The sequence below is a fragment of the Hemitrygon akajei genome, chromosome 20 (assembly GCF_048418815.1).
Source record: "Hemitrygon akajei chromosome 20, sHemAka1.3, whole genome shotgun sequence".
NCBI classification, from domain to species: Eukaryota; Metazoa; Chordata; class Chondrichthyes; order Myliobatiformes; family Dasyatidae; genus Hemitrygon; species Hemitrygon akajei.
Window position 1 is genome coordinate 31,566,666 of NC_133143.1, and position 16,908 is coordinate 31,583,573.

The 16,908-nt window shown below is 39.7% G+C and overlaps 1 protein-coding gene across 1 annotated transcript in view; it reads right to left on the bottom strand.

The window, feature by feature from the left end:
- Positions 1–16,661, bottom strand: part of LOC140713690 (genetic suppressor element 1-like) — a 245,352-nt gene extending 228,691 nt beyond the window's left edge. Inside the window, exon 1 of the mRNA XM_073024082.1 lies at positions 16,547–16,661. Within this exon, the coding sequence (XP_072880183.1) occupies positions 16,547–16,625 (79 nt within the window). The 5' untranslated portion in view covers positions 16,626–16,661. The remainder of the gene's footprint in view (positions 1–16,546) is intronic.
- Between the last annotated feature and the right edge of the window lie 247 nt (positions 16,662–16,908).

Sequence of the window (16,908 nt, forward strand, 5' to 3'; positions counted from 1 at the left end):
CAAATTTTTGGGTAGTGATTTGTGAATTCTGCCTGAATTAATTTCTGTAACCTGAACAACCATTACATGAGGATCAACAGTATTCACAGTGGCAGTATTGAAATCAAATGATGCAATAAATAGTTCACCTTTGCTTTTTCCTTGAATCCTTGCAAGACACAATTGAACTAACTACTTTTGTTCAATTAACAAGGATGTCAAAATTCATTCCGTCAAGGAGATGATTAATTTTGAGACTGCCTGAAATCTTCCTATAGCCTTCAGTGATAAGCATGCACATCTGGATTCCACACGGGATGTGCACAACAAGAATTAATTCAATCTCAATACATCATTCTAACTCAAGTTCTATTGAGGAAGTATTTACACAAGTACAGTATAATAAAAATACTGATAATCAACATTTAAATATTTGCTATATATTGAATATAAAAATATAGATGGGAATCTGTCTCTTTAGTGCTTCACCTTTCATATAATGATATCTAGTCTGTTGATTAATCCAATTTTTTTGAACCTTGTCATGGTGCTTTATAGATTAACCAAAGATTTAAAAATGTTTAAATACATGTTTTACACTGAAGGAACTAGATATTTCAAACTCTGATTACAAATGTTTTTAATTTTTGTTACTTGTTATTTTCAGCATTGTACAGAACTGAAAAAAATGCTGTTATGTAATTCACTTTATAAAGCCCTTTCTGCATCTAAACAAGCATACTTCCTTGCCAGAAATGACAGGATTCTATCTCTCTCATAATAATAATACAAGTGTTACTGCAGCTTGATTCTTGTTGCTGTGGTAACTAGCATAAGTGCTTGTCATTTAATAGCACTGTCCATGTTAAATTGAATGAATGAAATGTATTCCCAAATGTTGCTTTCGTATTAATGGATTTCATCACATTTTCTCAATCATGACAATAAATGGGAAAAAGAACATTTTGATTACACATTGTTCTCTAATTCATCAGTTTTTATAAATTCTGCAGTCATGTAGGTTATTAGTAGATGTGAACAATATTTTGTCTCAGACTGATGCATCTCCTGCTGGTGTAGCTAAAGAATGCATATTTGTTAGAAGATTAGCCTTTTTGCTTACTAATTCTTGTTTTAATATTCAACTTGAAAGCAAATTATGCAGAACCTACAAAGAAAGGAGAGACTGATTAATTAATTTAATCAGATACCTCTCTCTTGTACTGGAAACTAAATGTTTATGGAATAATGTCGCAAACTAAGTTAAACTAAATGTCAAATTCATGTGGGAAAGAGGATTGAAAATCTCAGTGGTTGATAAGAAGCTATGTAAGCAAATATTTACAAAGATCCAAGACCCAATGAAAAATGGAGGTTTGATTATGAGCAGAAGTCTGGTTCTTGAAGTATAGGGCAATGACTTTACAAGTCAAGACCTGGAACATAGTGAATGAATTAGGGAGTCAGAGAAAGCAGAAAACTCCTTTCAGAGATATTCCACAAATTGTCAAAGTAGCTTGTTAAGAAAATTAAAGCCAGTGGAAATAACAGGAAGGCGATAATATATAGAGAGAAATGGCTGAGCAATAGGTTTTTTGAAGTGGAGGTAGAGTACTTCAGTACTTCTCAGGAATAAATTCTGTATACCTGCTTTTTAGTTCTCATAAATAATCTCTACTCAGGTATCGGAAGAAGCACTATAAAACATTCAGATGTTATAAAATCTGCAATACTGAAATAAGAATGGTAAAAGTACACCAAGTTGACGTGACAGGATGTCAAAATAGGTGAATGTTTGGGAGTTAGAATTCAATAGGAAGAAATTAGAAATACAACAGAAATGATACCAGTCTTTGCCAAAACTATGAGCCTACAAATTTGTAATTTCTGCAGAGACACATCATAGTGATGTTGACATGCCAAAAGGTGTCATTCCAGACATTTGAATAAACGTTTTTGTTTGCAAGTTGTACTGGAGATGTAGATGTGATTTCAGTTAAAATGAGGCCTGGAAAATAGGATCAGGCTGTTCTGAGTTGGGCTTGTATTTGAACATTTGTAGAATAATCATATTTTAATAGCATAGCAGGAATCTCACTCATAGGTACAGTAAATTCCCTTAAATTCTGCTCCTTCAGTCCCCCAACTTGCAAAATGTCAGAGTTGTGCAGCATACAAACAGCTTTTCAGCTCACTGCAATCATACTAACCATCATGCCTAACTATACTTGACTGCATTAATTATATACCCCTCTATATCCTATGTTCTTTGTACCTACCATGAATACCCGGAAGAAAATGAATCTCAGGTGACATATAGTATATGTAATTTAATAATACAATTACTTTGAACTTTAAGCATAGAAACAGCCTCTCAACTCACCACATGCATGCTGACCACCATACCTATCTCAACTTGCCTGCATTAATCATATACCCTTTTATGGCATATCTATTTACTGTAAGTGTCTGTCATGACATCTTTAAAATGTTCCATGCTGCAACTCTAAATAAGTTAAACAAACAAAGCTTTTATACTCAATGCCTTCAGTGATAAAGGTAAGCATGCAATATTCCTTCCTCGAAGCCCCCTCTGTGTTTCCATTTTCAAGGAACTATGTCCAATAACTTCAAAATATCTATGTTCAACATTGTTTCCAAGGATCCTGCCATTCACTGTTTAGGACCTGCCCTGGTATAACTTTCTAAAGTGCATCACTTCACACTTATCCAAGTTAAATTCCATTTTCATTTGCTTGACCATTTTCCTAGTTGATGAATATATTGATGTGACCATAATCTTCTTCACTGGCCATTATACCACTATGTTAGTGTAATTTGCAAACTCACTAGTCATGCCACCTACATTTTCATCCAAATCATTACTATGCATGGCACACAATAGAAAGCCCAGTATCAATCACTGTGGCATATCACTGATGTCAGGCCTCTAATCTAAAAAGCAACCTTCCACTACCACTGTCTGCCTCCTACTACCAAGCCAATTTTGTATCTAATTTTAAAAACAAGAGATACTGTAGGTAAACATGTCCTGATGAAAGGTCTTCATCCAAAGTGTCCACTGTTTATTCCCCTCCATCGATTCTGCTTGATTTGCCGAGTTCCTTAGCATTTTATGTTTGTTTGTATTTAGTTTGCTAACTCACACTGGATCCCAAGTGTTCTTACCTTCCTGACTAGCCTACCATCTGGAACTTTGTCAAACCCTTGCTAAAGTCCATTTGGACAACATTCATGAACCTGCTCTTGTCACTTTTCTCGGTTAGCCCTTGAAAGCTTCTATTAATTTCATGAGGAAGGATTGCACATACACAAAGCCTATCACTAACCAGTCTTTGGCTTTCCAAATGTAAATAAATCTTGCCCTTCAGAATCCCTTTGCAACTTTCCCACCACCAATGTAAGGCTCATCAACCTCCAGTTTCCTGGCTTATCCTTGCTGTCAATATTAAATAAAGGAACAATATTAGATATCCTATATCTCACTTGTGGCTAGTGAGACATGAAAACCTCTTTCAAGCATCAGAAATCTCCTTCCTTGCCTCTCATAACAGCCCAAGATATACAGCACCATAGGATTTATCCATCTTTGTGTATTTCAACACCTCCATTATCTTCTCCTTTTGTAATGTTGCTATGCTCCTGCATATCATTGTTCTCTCCCTTAAACTCACTAGCTTCTATGATTCACTTTGGAGTAGCGAGTTCAAGATTTATACAAGAGTGGAATCCATTGGAAAAAAAAGCAAGTCTTATTGCTATAAATTTCACTTTGGAGTAGCGAGAGCGAGATCTGTGCAAGAGCAGCAACAATTGAAAAGAGCAAGTCACTTGGACAAATGAAAAGAAGTGAGTTTAAATGCAGTTTCAAATTCTTGGAGTGTAGAGTTAGGGTGGGGACCTGAGTCTTTGCTCCAGAAGCTTCAGTATGAAGAGGCCAAGGTCATTGAGGTCATTTTGGATCAGCCATTGTGTGAGTGGGCCAGTGTAGGACTGTAAGGCCAGAGGTTTTGGCAAGGAAGCTTTGGTGAGTAGCAGGTAAGAAAAGGTGTTTTTTTCCATAGTAGTTAACTAAAAAGATACCAAAGTACAACTAATTAAAAGTAGGAATTTGGGATCAGGTGAACATGATGTGGGAGCTGGTGAACCCATTGCGGTCCCTGATAACCACATCTGCAGCAAGCGTTCTTTGCTCAAGGAACTCAGGGTCAAAGTTGATGACCTGGAATCCGAGCTTCAAACATTGCAATGCATCAAGGAAGGAGAGTGCTACCTGGACACTGTGTTCCAGAAGTCAATCATACCTATTAGATTAACTTCTTCAAAATATTTCTGTCACCAGGGACAAGAGGGTGACTGCAAATGAGGCATCTCAGGGGATCCAAGAAGTAGTCCTGGAGGAGCCTCAGCCCTTGAGCTTGCTCACCTGGGCTAAGATCCTTGTAACCTGTGAGAAGGAGAATGGGGGCTTCAGTGAGGATGAGGAACCATTGTGGTTCAGTGAGCAATTCAAGAGGAGAGAGAAAAGAGAAATGTAGTTGCAATTGGGGAATAGTATAGCCAGGGATATAGACACAATTCTCTGTTACAAGAATCAAGAGTCCCAAAGGCTGTGATGTCTATCTACCTAGAACCTAGGTTTGGGACATCTCATCTGACCTGTAGAGGAATTTGGAGTGGGAGGGGAAAGATTAAGTTATTGTGGTCCAGGTGGATACCAATGATGTGATAAGAACAAAAGGTTCGGCTCGGGGAATTTAAGAGCTAAAGATTAAATTAAAACACAGAACCAAGATAATAATCTCTGGATTATTACCAGAACCACATACAAATTGACACAGAATTGGTGATGGATCCCAGGAGAAGAAATGTGCAGAATGTGATTAAGCCCATTAGGCAAAAGGCAAAACTAGATTAGGTGCTATGTAATGAACCAGATTTGATTAGGGAGTTTAAGGCAAAGGAAGTGTTAGGAGGCAGTGATCATACTATGGTAGAATTCATCCTGCAGTTTGAGAAGGATGAATTAAAATCATATCACGGTGGAGTAAAGGTAACGACAGAGGCATGAAAGAGGAGCTGGCCAAAGTTGATTGGAAGGGGACACCACCAAGGATGATGGAAGAGCAGCACAACTGGAGATTCTGAGAGTAATGTGGAAGATGCAGTATCAGTTCATCCTGAAGGAGAAGCATTTTAAGGGGAAGATGAGGCAAATGTGGCTGACAAAGGAAGTCAAAGGCAACATAAAGGCAAAATAGAGGACATACAATATAGCGAGAATTAGCAGGAAGCCGGAGGTTTGGAATACCTTTAAAAATGACATAAGATAGACGGCAACCAAAAAACAATAAGGAGAGAAAAGATGAAACATGAAGGAAAGCTTGCCAATAATATAAAAGTGGATACCTGAAGATTTTTTCAGATATATAAAGAGTAAATGAATGGCAAGAATGGACATCGGATCACTAGAAAATGATATGGGAAAGCTGGTAATGGGGAACAAAGAAATGGCAGATGACCTGAAGGAGTATTTTGCATCACCCATCACTGTGGAAGACACCAACAGCCTGAAAGTAATTCAAGAGTGTCAAGTGGCAGAAGTAAGAGTGGTCACGATTACTAAAGAGAAATGCATGGGAAGCTGAAAGGTCTGAAGTTAAATAATAAAGACAAAAGATCTATAGTTGCTGGAAATCCAAAGCAACAGACACAAAGTGCTGGAGACTCTCAGCAGGCCAGGCCAAGACCATTCATCAAGACTGGAAAGGAAGATAGAAAAAGCCAGAATAAGAAGGTGGGAGAGGGGTAAGAGTACAAGGTGGCTGGTGATAGATGAAACCACTTGGGGGGAAGGTGGGTGTGTGGAAAAGGGGGGAATAAAGTGAGAGTCTGGGAGGTGATAGGTGGAAAAATAAAGGGCTAAAGAAGAAGGAATCTGATAGCAGAGAAGAATAGACTATGGGAGAAAGGGAAGGAGGAGGAACAGCAGAGGGAGATGATGTGCAGATGAGGAAAAGAGAATGGGTAAGGGGGAGCCAGAATGGTGAATAGAAAAAGAGATAAGGGGAAAGAGGAGAGAGATTATTGTAAATTAGAGAAATCAATGTTTGTGCTATCAAGATTGGAGGCCACCCAGATGGAATATCAAGTGTTGCCCTTCTAACCTGAGGGTGGCCTCATCATGACCGTAGCTGAGATATGAACCAACATGTCAGAATGTGAATGGGAAATAGAATTAAAAAGGGTGGCCACCGGGAAATCTCGTCTTTTGTAGCAGATGAAGCAAAGGTGCTTGATGAACTGGTCCTCCAATCAGTGATGTAGAGGAGACTGCACTGGGAGCATAATATACCATAGATGACCCTGAGGGACTTGCAGTTGAAGTGCCGCCTTAACTGGAAGAACTGTTTGAGGCCCTAAAGGATAGCGAGAGAGGAGGTGAAGGGATTGGTCTAGCACTTGTCCTGCTTGTAGAGATATGTGCCAGGAGGGAGATCAGTTAAAAGCTCCCAGAAGGTTAATTTACAGGTTAAGTCTGTAGTAAAGAAGGCAAATGCAATGTTGGCATTTATTTCAAGGATACAAAAAAACAAGGAGTAATGCTGAGGCTTTAGAAGACTCTAGTCAGGCTGCACTTGGAGTATTGTCAACAGTTCTTGGCCCCATATGTCAGAAAGGATGTGTTATCATTGGAGAGAGTCCAGAGGAGGTTTACAAAGATGATTCTGGAAATGAAGGGGTTAATATATGAGGAGCATTTGGCAGCTTTGGGCTTGTACTCACTGGAATTTAGAAGAATGTGTGAGGCTCTCATTGAAACCTACTGAATGTTGAAAGGATTAGATAAGGTGGATCTGGAGAGGATGTTTGCTATGGTGGGGGTTTCCAGAACAATTTTGCGGGGTGACCCTTTAGAACAGAGTTAAGGAGGAATTTTTTTAGCCAGAGAGTAGTGATTCTGTGGAATGCTCTGCCACAGACAGCTGTGGAGGCCAAGACCATGGATATATTTAAAGCAAAAATTGATAGTTTCCAGGTTGGTCAGGGCATCAAAGATTAAGGCAGATGAATGGGGTTGAGTGGGATCTGGGATCAGCCATGATGGAATGGCTCAATAGACTGAATTGCTTAGTTCTGCTTCTATGTCTTATTGTCAAACAGATGCAGTGAAGACAGATTAACTGAGAAAAGAGAATAGTAGTTTTACAAGTGACAGGGTGGGAAGGGATAAAGTCAAGTTTGCTGTTAGTCAGCAGGTTTATTAAATATACAAGTAGACAGAGAGATAGAGTAAGGGGAGAGAGGTGTCAGAGATAGAGAGAGTAAATTTGAAGGCAGGGTAGAAGTTGGAGACCAAGTTGATGAAATTGACCAGCTCAGTATGAGTTTAAGAAGCAGCAGAGTAAGATGGCAGCATACTTGGACATAGTGGCTTCTCCGGGACCAACAACCAAAGGTGTTGTTGTATTTTTTACAATCACAAGTCCTCGCTGGACATTAAGAACTTAAAGTACTGCAGGTCTACTCCATCAACGAGTTGCTCATTGGCGGAGAGATTGAAGGCATTAGATTTGGTGTGGACAAGGTTGTTACCTGTGTCTGAGAATTGTCAGAGAAGGTGCACAAAGAAAGTGTGCAGTCTAACAGCGAGTAATTGTCTCTGTCACTTCTCTTGTGATATCAAGACCCTGTTGGACATTGTTAATGTGGAATGCTGCGTCCAATTCACTGGTTTATTGGCAAACAATGGGGGGCGGAGGGCTGCTTGGCCTCAGTCATAGAGAGGACTAGGCCTCAAACTGCAGTGTTGTCTGCTTGCAGCCACCCAGGAGACAGGCTTTGGAGTCAGTGCACTCCACCAGAGCACCAGAGGTGGTGTGGCTGTCCTCTAGTGTTCGCTCAGCAGAAGACAAGCTGTTTTGTGTTTGAAAGCAGACTGCTGCAACATTCATGAACTCAGGGTCTTGGACTACATTTTTTTGTGGGTGATTATATTTTTCTGCTGTTTTATGTGTGTTCTGTGTGCTTTGTGCTGTGTATGACTGTTGGTACGGTGTTTTGCATCTTGGGTCCAGAGCAACGCTGTTTTGTTTTATGGATATTTCCATTAATGGGAGAGTTTTGGACTAGAGGGCAAAGCCTAAGAATACAAGGAGATTCTTTTAGAATAGAGGGGAGGAGGAATTTATTTTGTCAGAAGGTGGTGAATCTGTGGAAGTCATTACCACAGACGGAAGTGGAGACATAGAAACATAGAAAATAAGTGCAGGAGCAGGACTTTCGGCCCTTCGAGCCTGCACCGCCATTCAGTATGATCATGGCTGATCATCCAACTAAGAACCCTGTACCTGCTTTCTCTCCATACCCCCTGATCCCTTTAGCCACAAGGGCCATATCTAACTTCCTCTTAGATATAGCCAATGAACCGGCCTCAACTGTTTCCTGTGGCAGAGAATTCTACAGATTCACCACTCTCTGTGTGAAGAAGTTTTTCCTCATCTCAGTCCTAAAAGGCTTCCCCTTTATCCTTAAACTGTGACCCCTCGTTCTGGACTTCCCCAACATCGGAAACAATCTTCCTGCATCTAGCTTGTCCAATCCCTATAGAATTTTATACGTTTCAATAAGATCCCCCCTCAATCTTCTAAATTCCAGTGAGTATAAGCCTAGTCGATCCAGTCTTTCTTCATATGAAAGTCCTGCCATCCCAGGAATCAATCTGGTGAACCTTCTCTGTATTCCCTCTATGGCAAGAATGTCTTTCCTCAGATTAGGGGACCAAAACTGCACATAATATTCTAGGTGCGGTCTCACCAAGGCCTTGTACAACTGCAGTAGAACCTCCCTGCTCCTGTACTCAAATCCTTTTGCTATGAATGCCAACATACCATTTGCCTTTTTCACTGCCTGCTGTACCTGCATGCCCACCTTCAATGACTGGGGTACAATGACACCCAGGTCTCGTTGCACCTCCCCTTTTCCTAATCAGCCACCGTTCAGATAATAATCTGTTTTCCTGTTCTTGCAACCAAAGTGGATAACCTCACATTTATCCACATTAAATTGCATCTGCCATGAATTTGCCCACTCACCTAACCTATCCAAGTCACCCTGCATCCTCTTAGCATCCTCCTCACAGCTAACACCGCCGCCCAGCTTTGTGTCATCCGCAAACTTGGAGATGCTGCATTTAATTCCCTTGTCTAAATCATTAACATATATATTGTAAACAACAGGGATCCCAGCACTGAGCCTTGCGGTACCCCACTAGTCACTGCCTGCCATTCTGAAAAGGTCCCATTTACTCCCACTCTTTGCTTCCTGTCTGCCAACCAATTCTCTATCCACATCAATACCATACCCCCAATACCGTGTGCTTTAAGTTTGCACACTAATCTCCTGTGTGGAACCTTGTCAAAAGCCTTTTGAAAATCTAAATATACCACATCCACTGGCTCTCCCCTATCCACTCTACTAGTTACATCTTCAAAAAATTCTATAAGATTCGTCAGACATGATTTTCCTTTCACAAATCAATGCTGACTTTGACTGATGATTTCACTTCTTTCCAAATGTGCTGTTATCACATCTTTGATAACCGACTCTAGCATTTTCCCCACCACTGATGTCAGACTAACCGGGCTATAATTCCCCGGTTTCTCTCTCCCTCCTTTTTTAAAAAGTGGGGTTACATTAGCCACCCTCCAATCCTCAGGAACTAATCCAGAATCTAAGGAGTTTTGAAAAATTATCATTAATGCATCCACTATTTCTTGGGCTACTTCCTTAAGCAGTCTGGGATACAGACCATCTGGCCCTGGGGATTTATCTGCCTTTAATCCCTTCAATTTACCTAACACCACTTCCCTACTAACATGTATTTCCTTTAGTTCCTCCATCTCATTAGACCCTCGGTCCCTTACTATTTCCGGAAGATTATTTATGTCCTCCTTAGTGAAGACAGAACCAAAGTAGTTAGTCAATTGGTCTGCCATGTCTTTGTTCCCTATGATCAATTCACCTGTTTCTGACTGTAAGGGACCTACATTTGTCTTGACCAATCTTTTTCTTTTCACATATCTATAAAAGCTTTTACAGTCAGTTTTTATGTTCCCTGCCAGCTTTCTCTCAATCTTTTTTCCCTTTCCTAATTAAGCCCTTTGTCCTCCTCTGCTAGTGTCTGAATTTCTCCCAGTCCTCAGGTGTGCTGCTTTTTTTTTGCTAATTTATATGTTTCTTTGGACTTGATACTATCCCTAATTTCCCTTGTCAGCCACAGGTGCACTACCTTCCCTGGTTTATTCTTTTGCCAAACTGGGATGAACAATTGTTGTAGTTCATCCATGCGATCTTTAAATGCTTGCCATTGCATATCCACCATCAACCCTTTAAGTATCATTTGCCAGTCTATCTTAGCTAATTCACGTCTCATACCTTCAAAGTTACCCTTCTTTAAGTTCAGAACCTGTTTCTGAATTAACTATGTCACTCTCCATCTTAATGAAGAATTCCACAATATTATGGTCACTCTTATCCAAGGGGTCTTGCATGACAATATTGCTAACTAACCCTTCCTCATTGCTCAATACCCAGTCTAGAATAGCCTGCTCTCTAGTTGGTTCCTCAACATGTTGGTTCAGAAAACCATCCCGCATACATTCTAAGAAATCCTCTTCCTCAGCACCCTTACCAATTTGGTTCACCCAATCTATATGTAGATTGAAGTCACCCATTATAACTACTGTTCCTTTATTGCACGCATTTCTAATTTCCTGTTTAATGCCATCCCCAACCTCACTACTACTGTTAGGTGGCCTGTACACAACTCCCACCAGCGTTTTCTGCCCCTTAGTGTTATGCAGCTCTACCCATATCAATTCCACATCCTCCAGGCTAATGTCCTTCCTTTCTATTGCATTAATCTCCTCTCTAACCAGCAATGCTACCCCACCTCCTTTTCTATCCTGTCTATGACAAGGTCATTGTGTACATTTCAATTATCAGATTGATAGTTATTTGATTTAAAGGCTATCAAAGGTTATGGGGAGAAGTCAAGAGAATTGGGTTGAAAAGGAAAATAAGTCACCCATGATGGAATTGCAGATTTGAAGGGCCTAAATGCTCCCTATGTCTTATGTCTTGTATCCTAAATGTAAATGCATAATCAGTATCAGGTTTAATATCACTGGCATATGTTGTAAAGTTTGTTGTTTTACAGAAGTGAGACATTGCAATAAGTAATAAAAAACTATAAATTACAATAGGTATATGTAAAAAATAATTAAGTAGTGTAAAGGAAGAGAAAAAATAGTGAGATAGTGTCCACCGGTTCATTGTCTATTCAGAAATATGATGGCATCAGAGAAGAAGCTGTTCCTGAAATGTTGAATGAGTGCCTTCAGACTTCTGTAGCCGTTCTTTGATGGTAGCAATGAGAAGAAGTCCTGGTTGATGGAATTCTTGACTATGGATGCCGTGTCACAACCAAGGATTCTGCAGCACAGCAGATTCGGCGATTACACTCGTGAATATGCACGTGTCTGCTAATTATTATTTCTTTGTGATAGTATTTACATTCTTTCCATCACAGTGCTTGTCGAGACTTGAACAAAGCACAGCAATGCTTCACTGCCTGCTTGCATTCAGCCTTGCCTGAGAAATTGGACTGTCAAGTCAACTGACTCTGAAGACTAGCGGTGTTCGTTTTATATTTAGTTATTCCTTTCAGTTGCAGTGTAGGCTTCATTTACCATTTGAGAGTTTTAGTTAGCAATCCTGTTTGGCCTAGCCTTTGTTGTTTTTTTCTCTCCCTAACTCTGTTCATATTAGAGTTTGTGAATTATTGACCTGCTTCAGTGTCTCTTGCTCTGCACTTAGGCCATATCTGCACCCGGTGACATGCTGCCTTTTTGAGGCATCACCTTTTGAAGATGTGCTTGATGCTGGAGAGGCTAGCACCCTTAATGATAGAGCTGGCTGAGTTTGCAATTTTCTGCAGCTTTTTCGGACCCTGTGCAGTGGCCCCTCCATAGCAGATGGTGATGCAACCAGTTGGAATGCTCTCCATAGTACATCTGGAGAAATTTGGTAACATACGAAATCTCCTCAAACTTCTAATGAGTTAAACCTGCTGAAGTGCCTTCTTTGTAATTGCATCAATATGTTGGGAACAACACTCAGGAACTTGAAACTTCTCACCCTTTCCACTACTGATCTCTCAATAAGAACTGGTGTATGTTTCCTTGACTGAATCTTCCGGAAGTGCACAGTCAATTCCTTGGTCTTACTGATGTTAACTGCCAGGTTGTTGTTGCAATACCAATCAACAAGCTGATCCTCTACCCCTTGTCACCATCTGAAATTCTGCCAACAATAGTTGTGGCATTGACAAATTTATGGATGGACCTGTGCGTAGCCACACAGTGGTGGGTATAGAGAGAGTAGAACAGTGAGTTAAGCATACCTCTTTGAGGTGAGCAGTGTTGATTGTCACTGAAGAGATGTTACTTCCAATCTGTACTGACTGTGGTCGCCCGGTGAAGAAGTCAGCGATCCAGTTGTAGAGGGAAGTACAGAGGCCCAGGTTTTGGAGTTTGTTAATTAGAATTGAGGGTATAATTGTGTTGAACACAGAGTTGGAATAAATAAATAGCAGCTTGAAGTAGATATTGCAATTGTGCAAATGATCCAAGGCTAACTTAACACCCATTGAGATTGCATCCACAGTAGACCTATTGTGGTGATAAGCAAATTGCAGTGGGTCCAGGTCATTGCTTGGGCAGGAGTTGATTCTGGCCATGATCTCAAAGCACTTCATCACAGTAGATATGAGTGCGATGGGTAATAGTTATTGAGGCAACTCACTGCAGTGCCTGACCACTGGTTTGATGATCACCCTTTTAAAGCAGGTGGGAACCTCCGAGTGCAGCAGTGAGAGATTGAAAATGTCCTTGAACACTCCCACCAGCTGGATGACACAGGTTTTCATTGCCCTATCAGGTACTCTATCAGGGTCTGAGGCCTTGCGAGTGTTCACCTTCTTCAGACGTCACCCTCCAAAACAGACATCACAGGGTCACAAGATGCTGGAGGGATTTGCACAGGTGTAGTCTTATTCCCCTTTTCAAAGCATGCATAAAAGCACTGGGTTCATTTAGGAGTAAATAATCATAGCCATTCGTGATGTTAGGTTCCAACTTGTAGGAAGTAATGGCCTATAAACCCTGCCAGAACTAAATTGCATCTTATTCCATCTAACTTCAATCAGAATTGTTTTATAACTCTTAAAATAGCTTTACGCAGGTCATACCTGGACCTCTTGTATAGTTCTGGATCACCAGCCTTGAATGCCATAGACCTAGCCCTCAGCAGACTATGAATGTCCTAGCTCATCTATGGCTTTTGGTTTGGGTATATTTGGTATATTCTCAAAGGCACACACTCATCCACACAAGTCTTAATGAAGTCAATGACAAATGTGATGAATTCAGCCAAGATTCAAAGATGAATCCCTGAATATTGCTTAGACTACTGACTCAAAGAAGTCCTGTAAGTGCTTCTCCGCCTACTTTCACTATATCTTCTTGGTCCTGTCACTGAGGCTGTTAGTCTCTGCCTATATGCCAGAAGTAGAAATACAGCCAGGTGATTGGACTTTCCGAAGTGTGGGCATAGGATGAAACGGTAAATGTTCTTAATGGTGTAAAAGTGGTCAAGTGTGTTGGTTCCTCTGGTTCCACAAGTGATATGTTGGTAGTAGTTGCTCAAATACTACTTCAAGCTGGCCTGGTTAAAATCCTCTGCAATGATAAGGAAGGCATCTGTGTGCACTGTTTCATGACAGCTAATCACAGTACTTAGCTCCTCCAGTGCTTGCCTGATGTTGGCCTGAGGTGGAATGTACACTGTTACCAGTATGATGGCAGAAAATACCCTTGGCAGATAAAATGGATGACATTTGACTGCTATATGTTCCAGGTTGGATGAGCAGGATTGACACAGAATAGCCACATTCTGTGTACCATGATGAGTTAACTATAGAGCATACTCAACCATTTCTATCTTTAAAAGACTGAGCTGTCCTGTCTTTGCAGAGACTCAACTTTTTGACTGTCTTGACCTTTTGATTAAATGACCATTTTTTTAATGTATAGATTAAAAAGTAAGCCTTTCATATCTGATTTAAAAAAAGAACTCTGGAAGTTACAGGGCACATTAATAAAATGGTTAAGAATCTTATGGATGAGTTGTAAAAGAGGCCTAGTATCTAATAGCAAACTGATCATGTTGGAAATTTCTAAGTCCCTGGTTAGGCCACATGAAATCCATTTTCTAAGTAATATGGGCATTTTTCATGTTTCATTTTGTGATACTGTTGACAGTTTGAAGTCCACTGTAGTGTTGCCTTTCAAGCAAAATAGTGCTATTCTTAAAACGTATAAAAATGCTTTTAACAGAAAACAAAAGGTGACATAATACTTGGAGTTGTTTGCATGTCACTCAAAATTTGGAGGTGTAACTCTAGATAGATAGATAGATAGATAGATACTTTATTCATCCCCATGGGGAAATTCAACTTTTTTCCAATGTCCCATACACTTGTTGTAGCAAAACTAATTACATACAATACTTAACTCAGTAAAAAATATGATATGCATCTAAATCACTATCTCAAAAAGCATTAATAATAGCTTTTAAAAAGTTCTTAAGTCCTGGCGGTTGAATTGTAAAGCCTAATGGCATTGGGGAGTATTGACCTCTTCATCCTGTCTGAGGAGCATTGCATCGATAGTAACCTGTCGCTGAAACTGCTTCTCTGTCTCTGGATGGTGTTCAGAGTTTTCCATAATTGACCGTAGCCTACTCAGCGCCCTTCGCTCAGCTACCGATGTTAAACTCTCCAGTACTTTGCCCACGACAGAGCCCGCCTTCCTTACCAGCTTATTAAGACGTGAGGCGTCCCTCTTCTTAATGCTTCCTCCCCAACATGCCACCACAAAGAGGGCACTCTACACAACTGACCTATAGAACATCTTCAGCATCTCACTACAGACATTGAATGACGCCAACCTTCTAAAATACCTTCTATGAATTCTAAACCTTCTATGAATAATAAAAGATCTCAAGAAGTAAATAAAAATAGGAAACCTAAAATAAATAGAAAATGCTGAGAAAAGACAGCAGGTCAGATAGAGTCTGTAAAAATGGAGACAGATTAACATATTGGGTCAGAGACTTCATTCTGTTTTATTTAAAGGAGATATGGACAGGCTGGTCAACTGGACAGGTATTGTAGGTGTAAAGTATTACATTTTGGTAAGAACGTCAAGAGACAATAGAAACAGACGATGAAATTCTGAAGTAGGTACAAGAAATAGAGATTCAGGAGTAACCATTCATATTTTGTTGGGAAGGCAGGGCATATTGATGAAATGGTTAAAAATGGATAAAAATCCTGAGTTTTATAAGTAGAGGGATAAAATCATTACCCTCTACCAAAGAGCCATTTGGCCACTGCCATTTAGCAAATAGAAATTTGTTATCTATTTCTGGGCACCACATTTTAGGAAGAGGTAAAGGTTTTAAAGAGTTTCAGCCAGATATTCCTACATTAACCCCATATCCCTTGATTTTATTAGTCTGAAAATCTGTCACTCTCTTCTTAAATATCCCCAGTGACTGAGCCTCTACAGCCCAAGGTCAACTTTATTATGACTGTGTCAGGACACTAACTTGCTCCTGTAGCCACAATATTTATATAAATTCTACAGGTAGGCTTCTGGTTAATGGACCTCTCGTTGCTGGTCAAGTCTTAGTTATTTATGACCCTCACTCTCCATTTACAAGCTTTGCGGGCATGCTGCTGAAGGGACTAAGATGAGCAACTCATAATGGTAAAATAAAGAAGTTGCATGCTTTCTTAGTTTTTCATTTGAATGCATTAAAAAAAGGTCCAGAAATAGTTATGTGGTTAGGTTCGCCCTCTTTTTGTTCAATTTTCATCACTGACTGTTTCCTCTGCCTCCAACCACAAGCCGGAAAGAGTTCTGTGAAAAGGCTATCTTGTGCAAATCTGATAGCAAAAGTAGAGCTCAGCCACAAAAGCAGAATTAACAGGACATATTCCTCAGATGAAAACTAATAATAGACGTGGTATGTAGAAACTTAGCACTCGGCATAATTTTTCTTTAGTGCTGCAAAAGAAATTCCATGTTTGAAGAATACAAGTTCAAATACAGCTTTTTTGCTTAACATTATTTATGAACCAAACACCTTATTGCTTTTATCAATAATTTTCTTCCTGATTGTTTGGAATAAACTATTTTGAAAATGAATTTTATTTTGCAGAAACATTGTTTTTGTGTTTATTCTGTAAAGTACATGGAACAAATGTTTTATTTTTCGTAACTTCTGAACTCCAGTAGGAAAGATGTGAATTTAATAAATAACTATGCAATTATCACAAAATACATCATATTTTTCAATACTTTGTAAATGGTAAAAGTAACAACATTTTTCAATAAGAGAATTATTAGAGTTTTACCTTCTGCAGACTGGCGCACAGCTCTCCTTGGGTCCTTCAGTTTCATTTGAAGATACCTGGCAGTATAACTGGATGCCATTTTGTAAAATGAAAAGTAAATGTTTTGTCTTTTTCTGGCCAGGTATTCAGTCTAATCTGTTAGCATTATACGGAGTATTGGTTTCTTTGAATAAGACTTACTGCGATACAGGAAATGGCCCTCTACTACCTAATTGGCTGGTCATAATGTGCTTACACAGCACCAATTGGTTCTTGACACAGGATAAACGTTTGCAGTTAAGAATAGTTTCACTCCTTTGCTTCTATTTTACTACTTGTCAATGGCTAGCAGGCTTAATTAAAAGCTTTAAACCTGAAAAGCT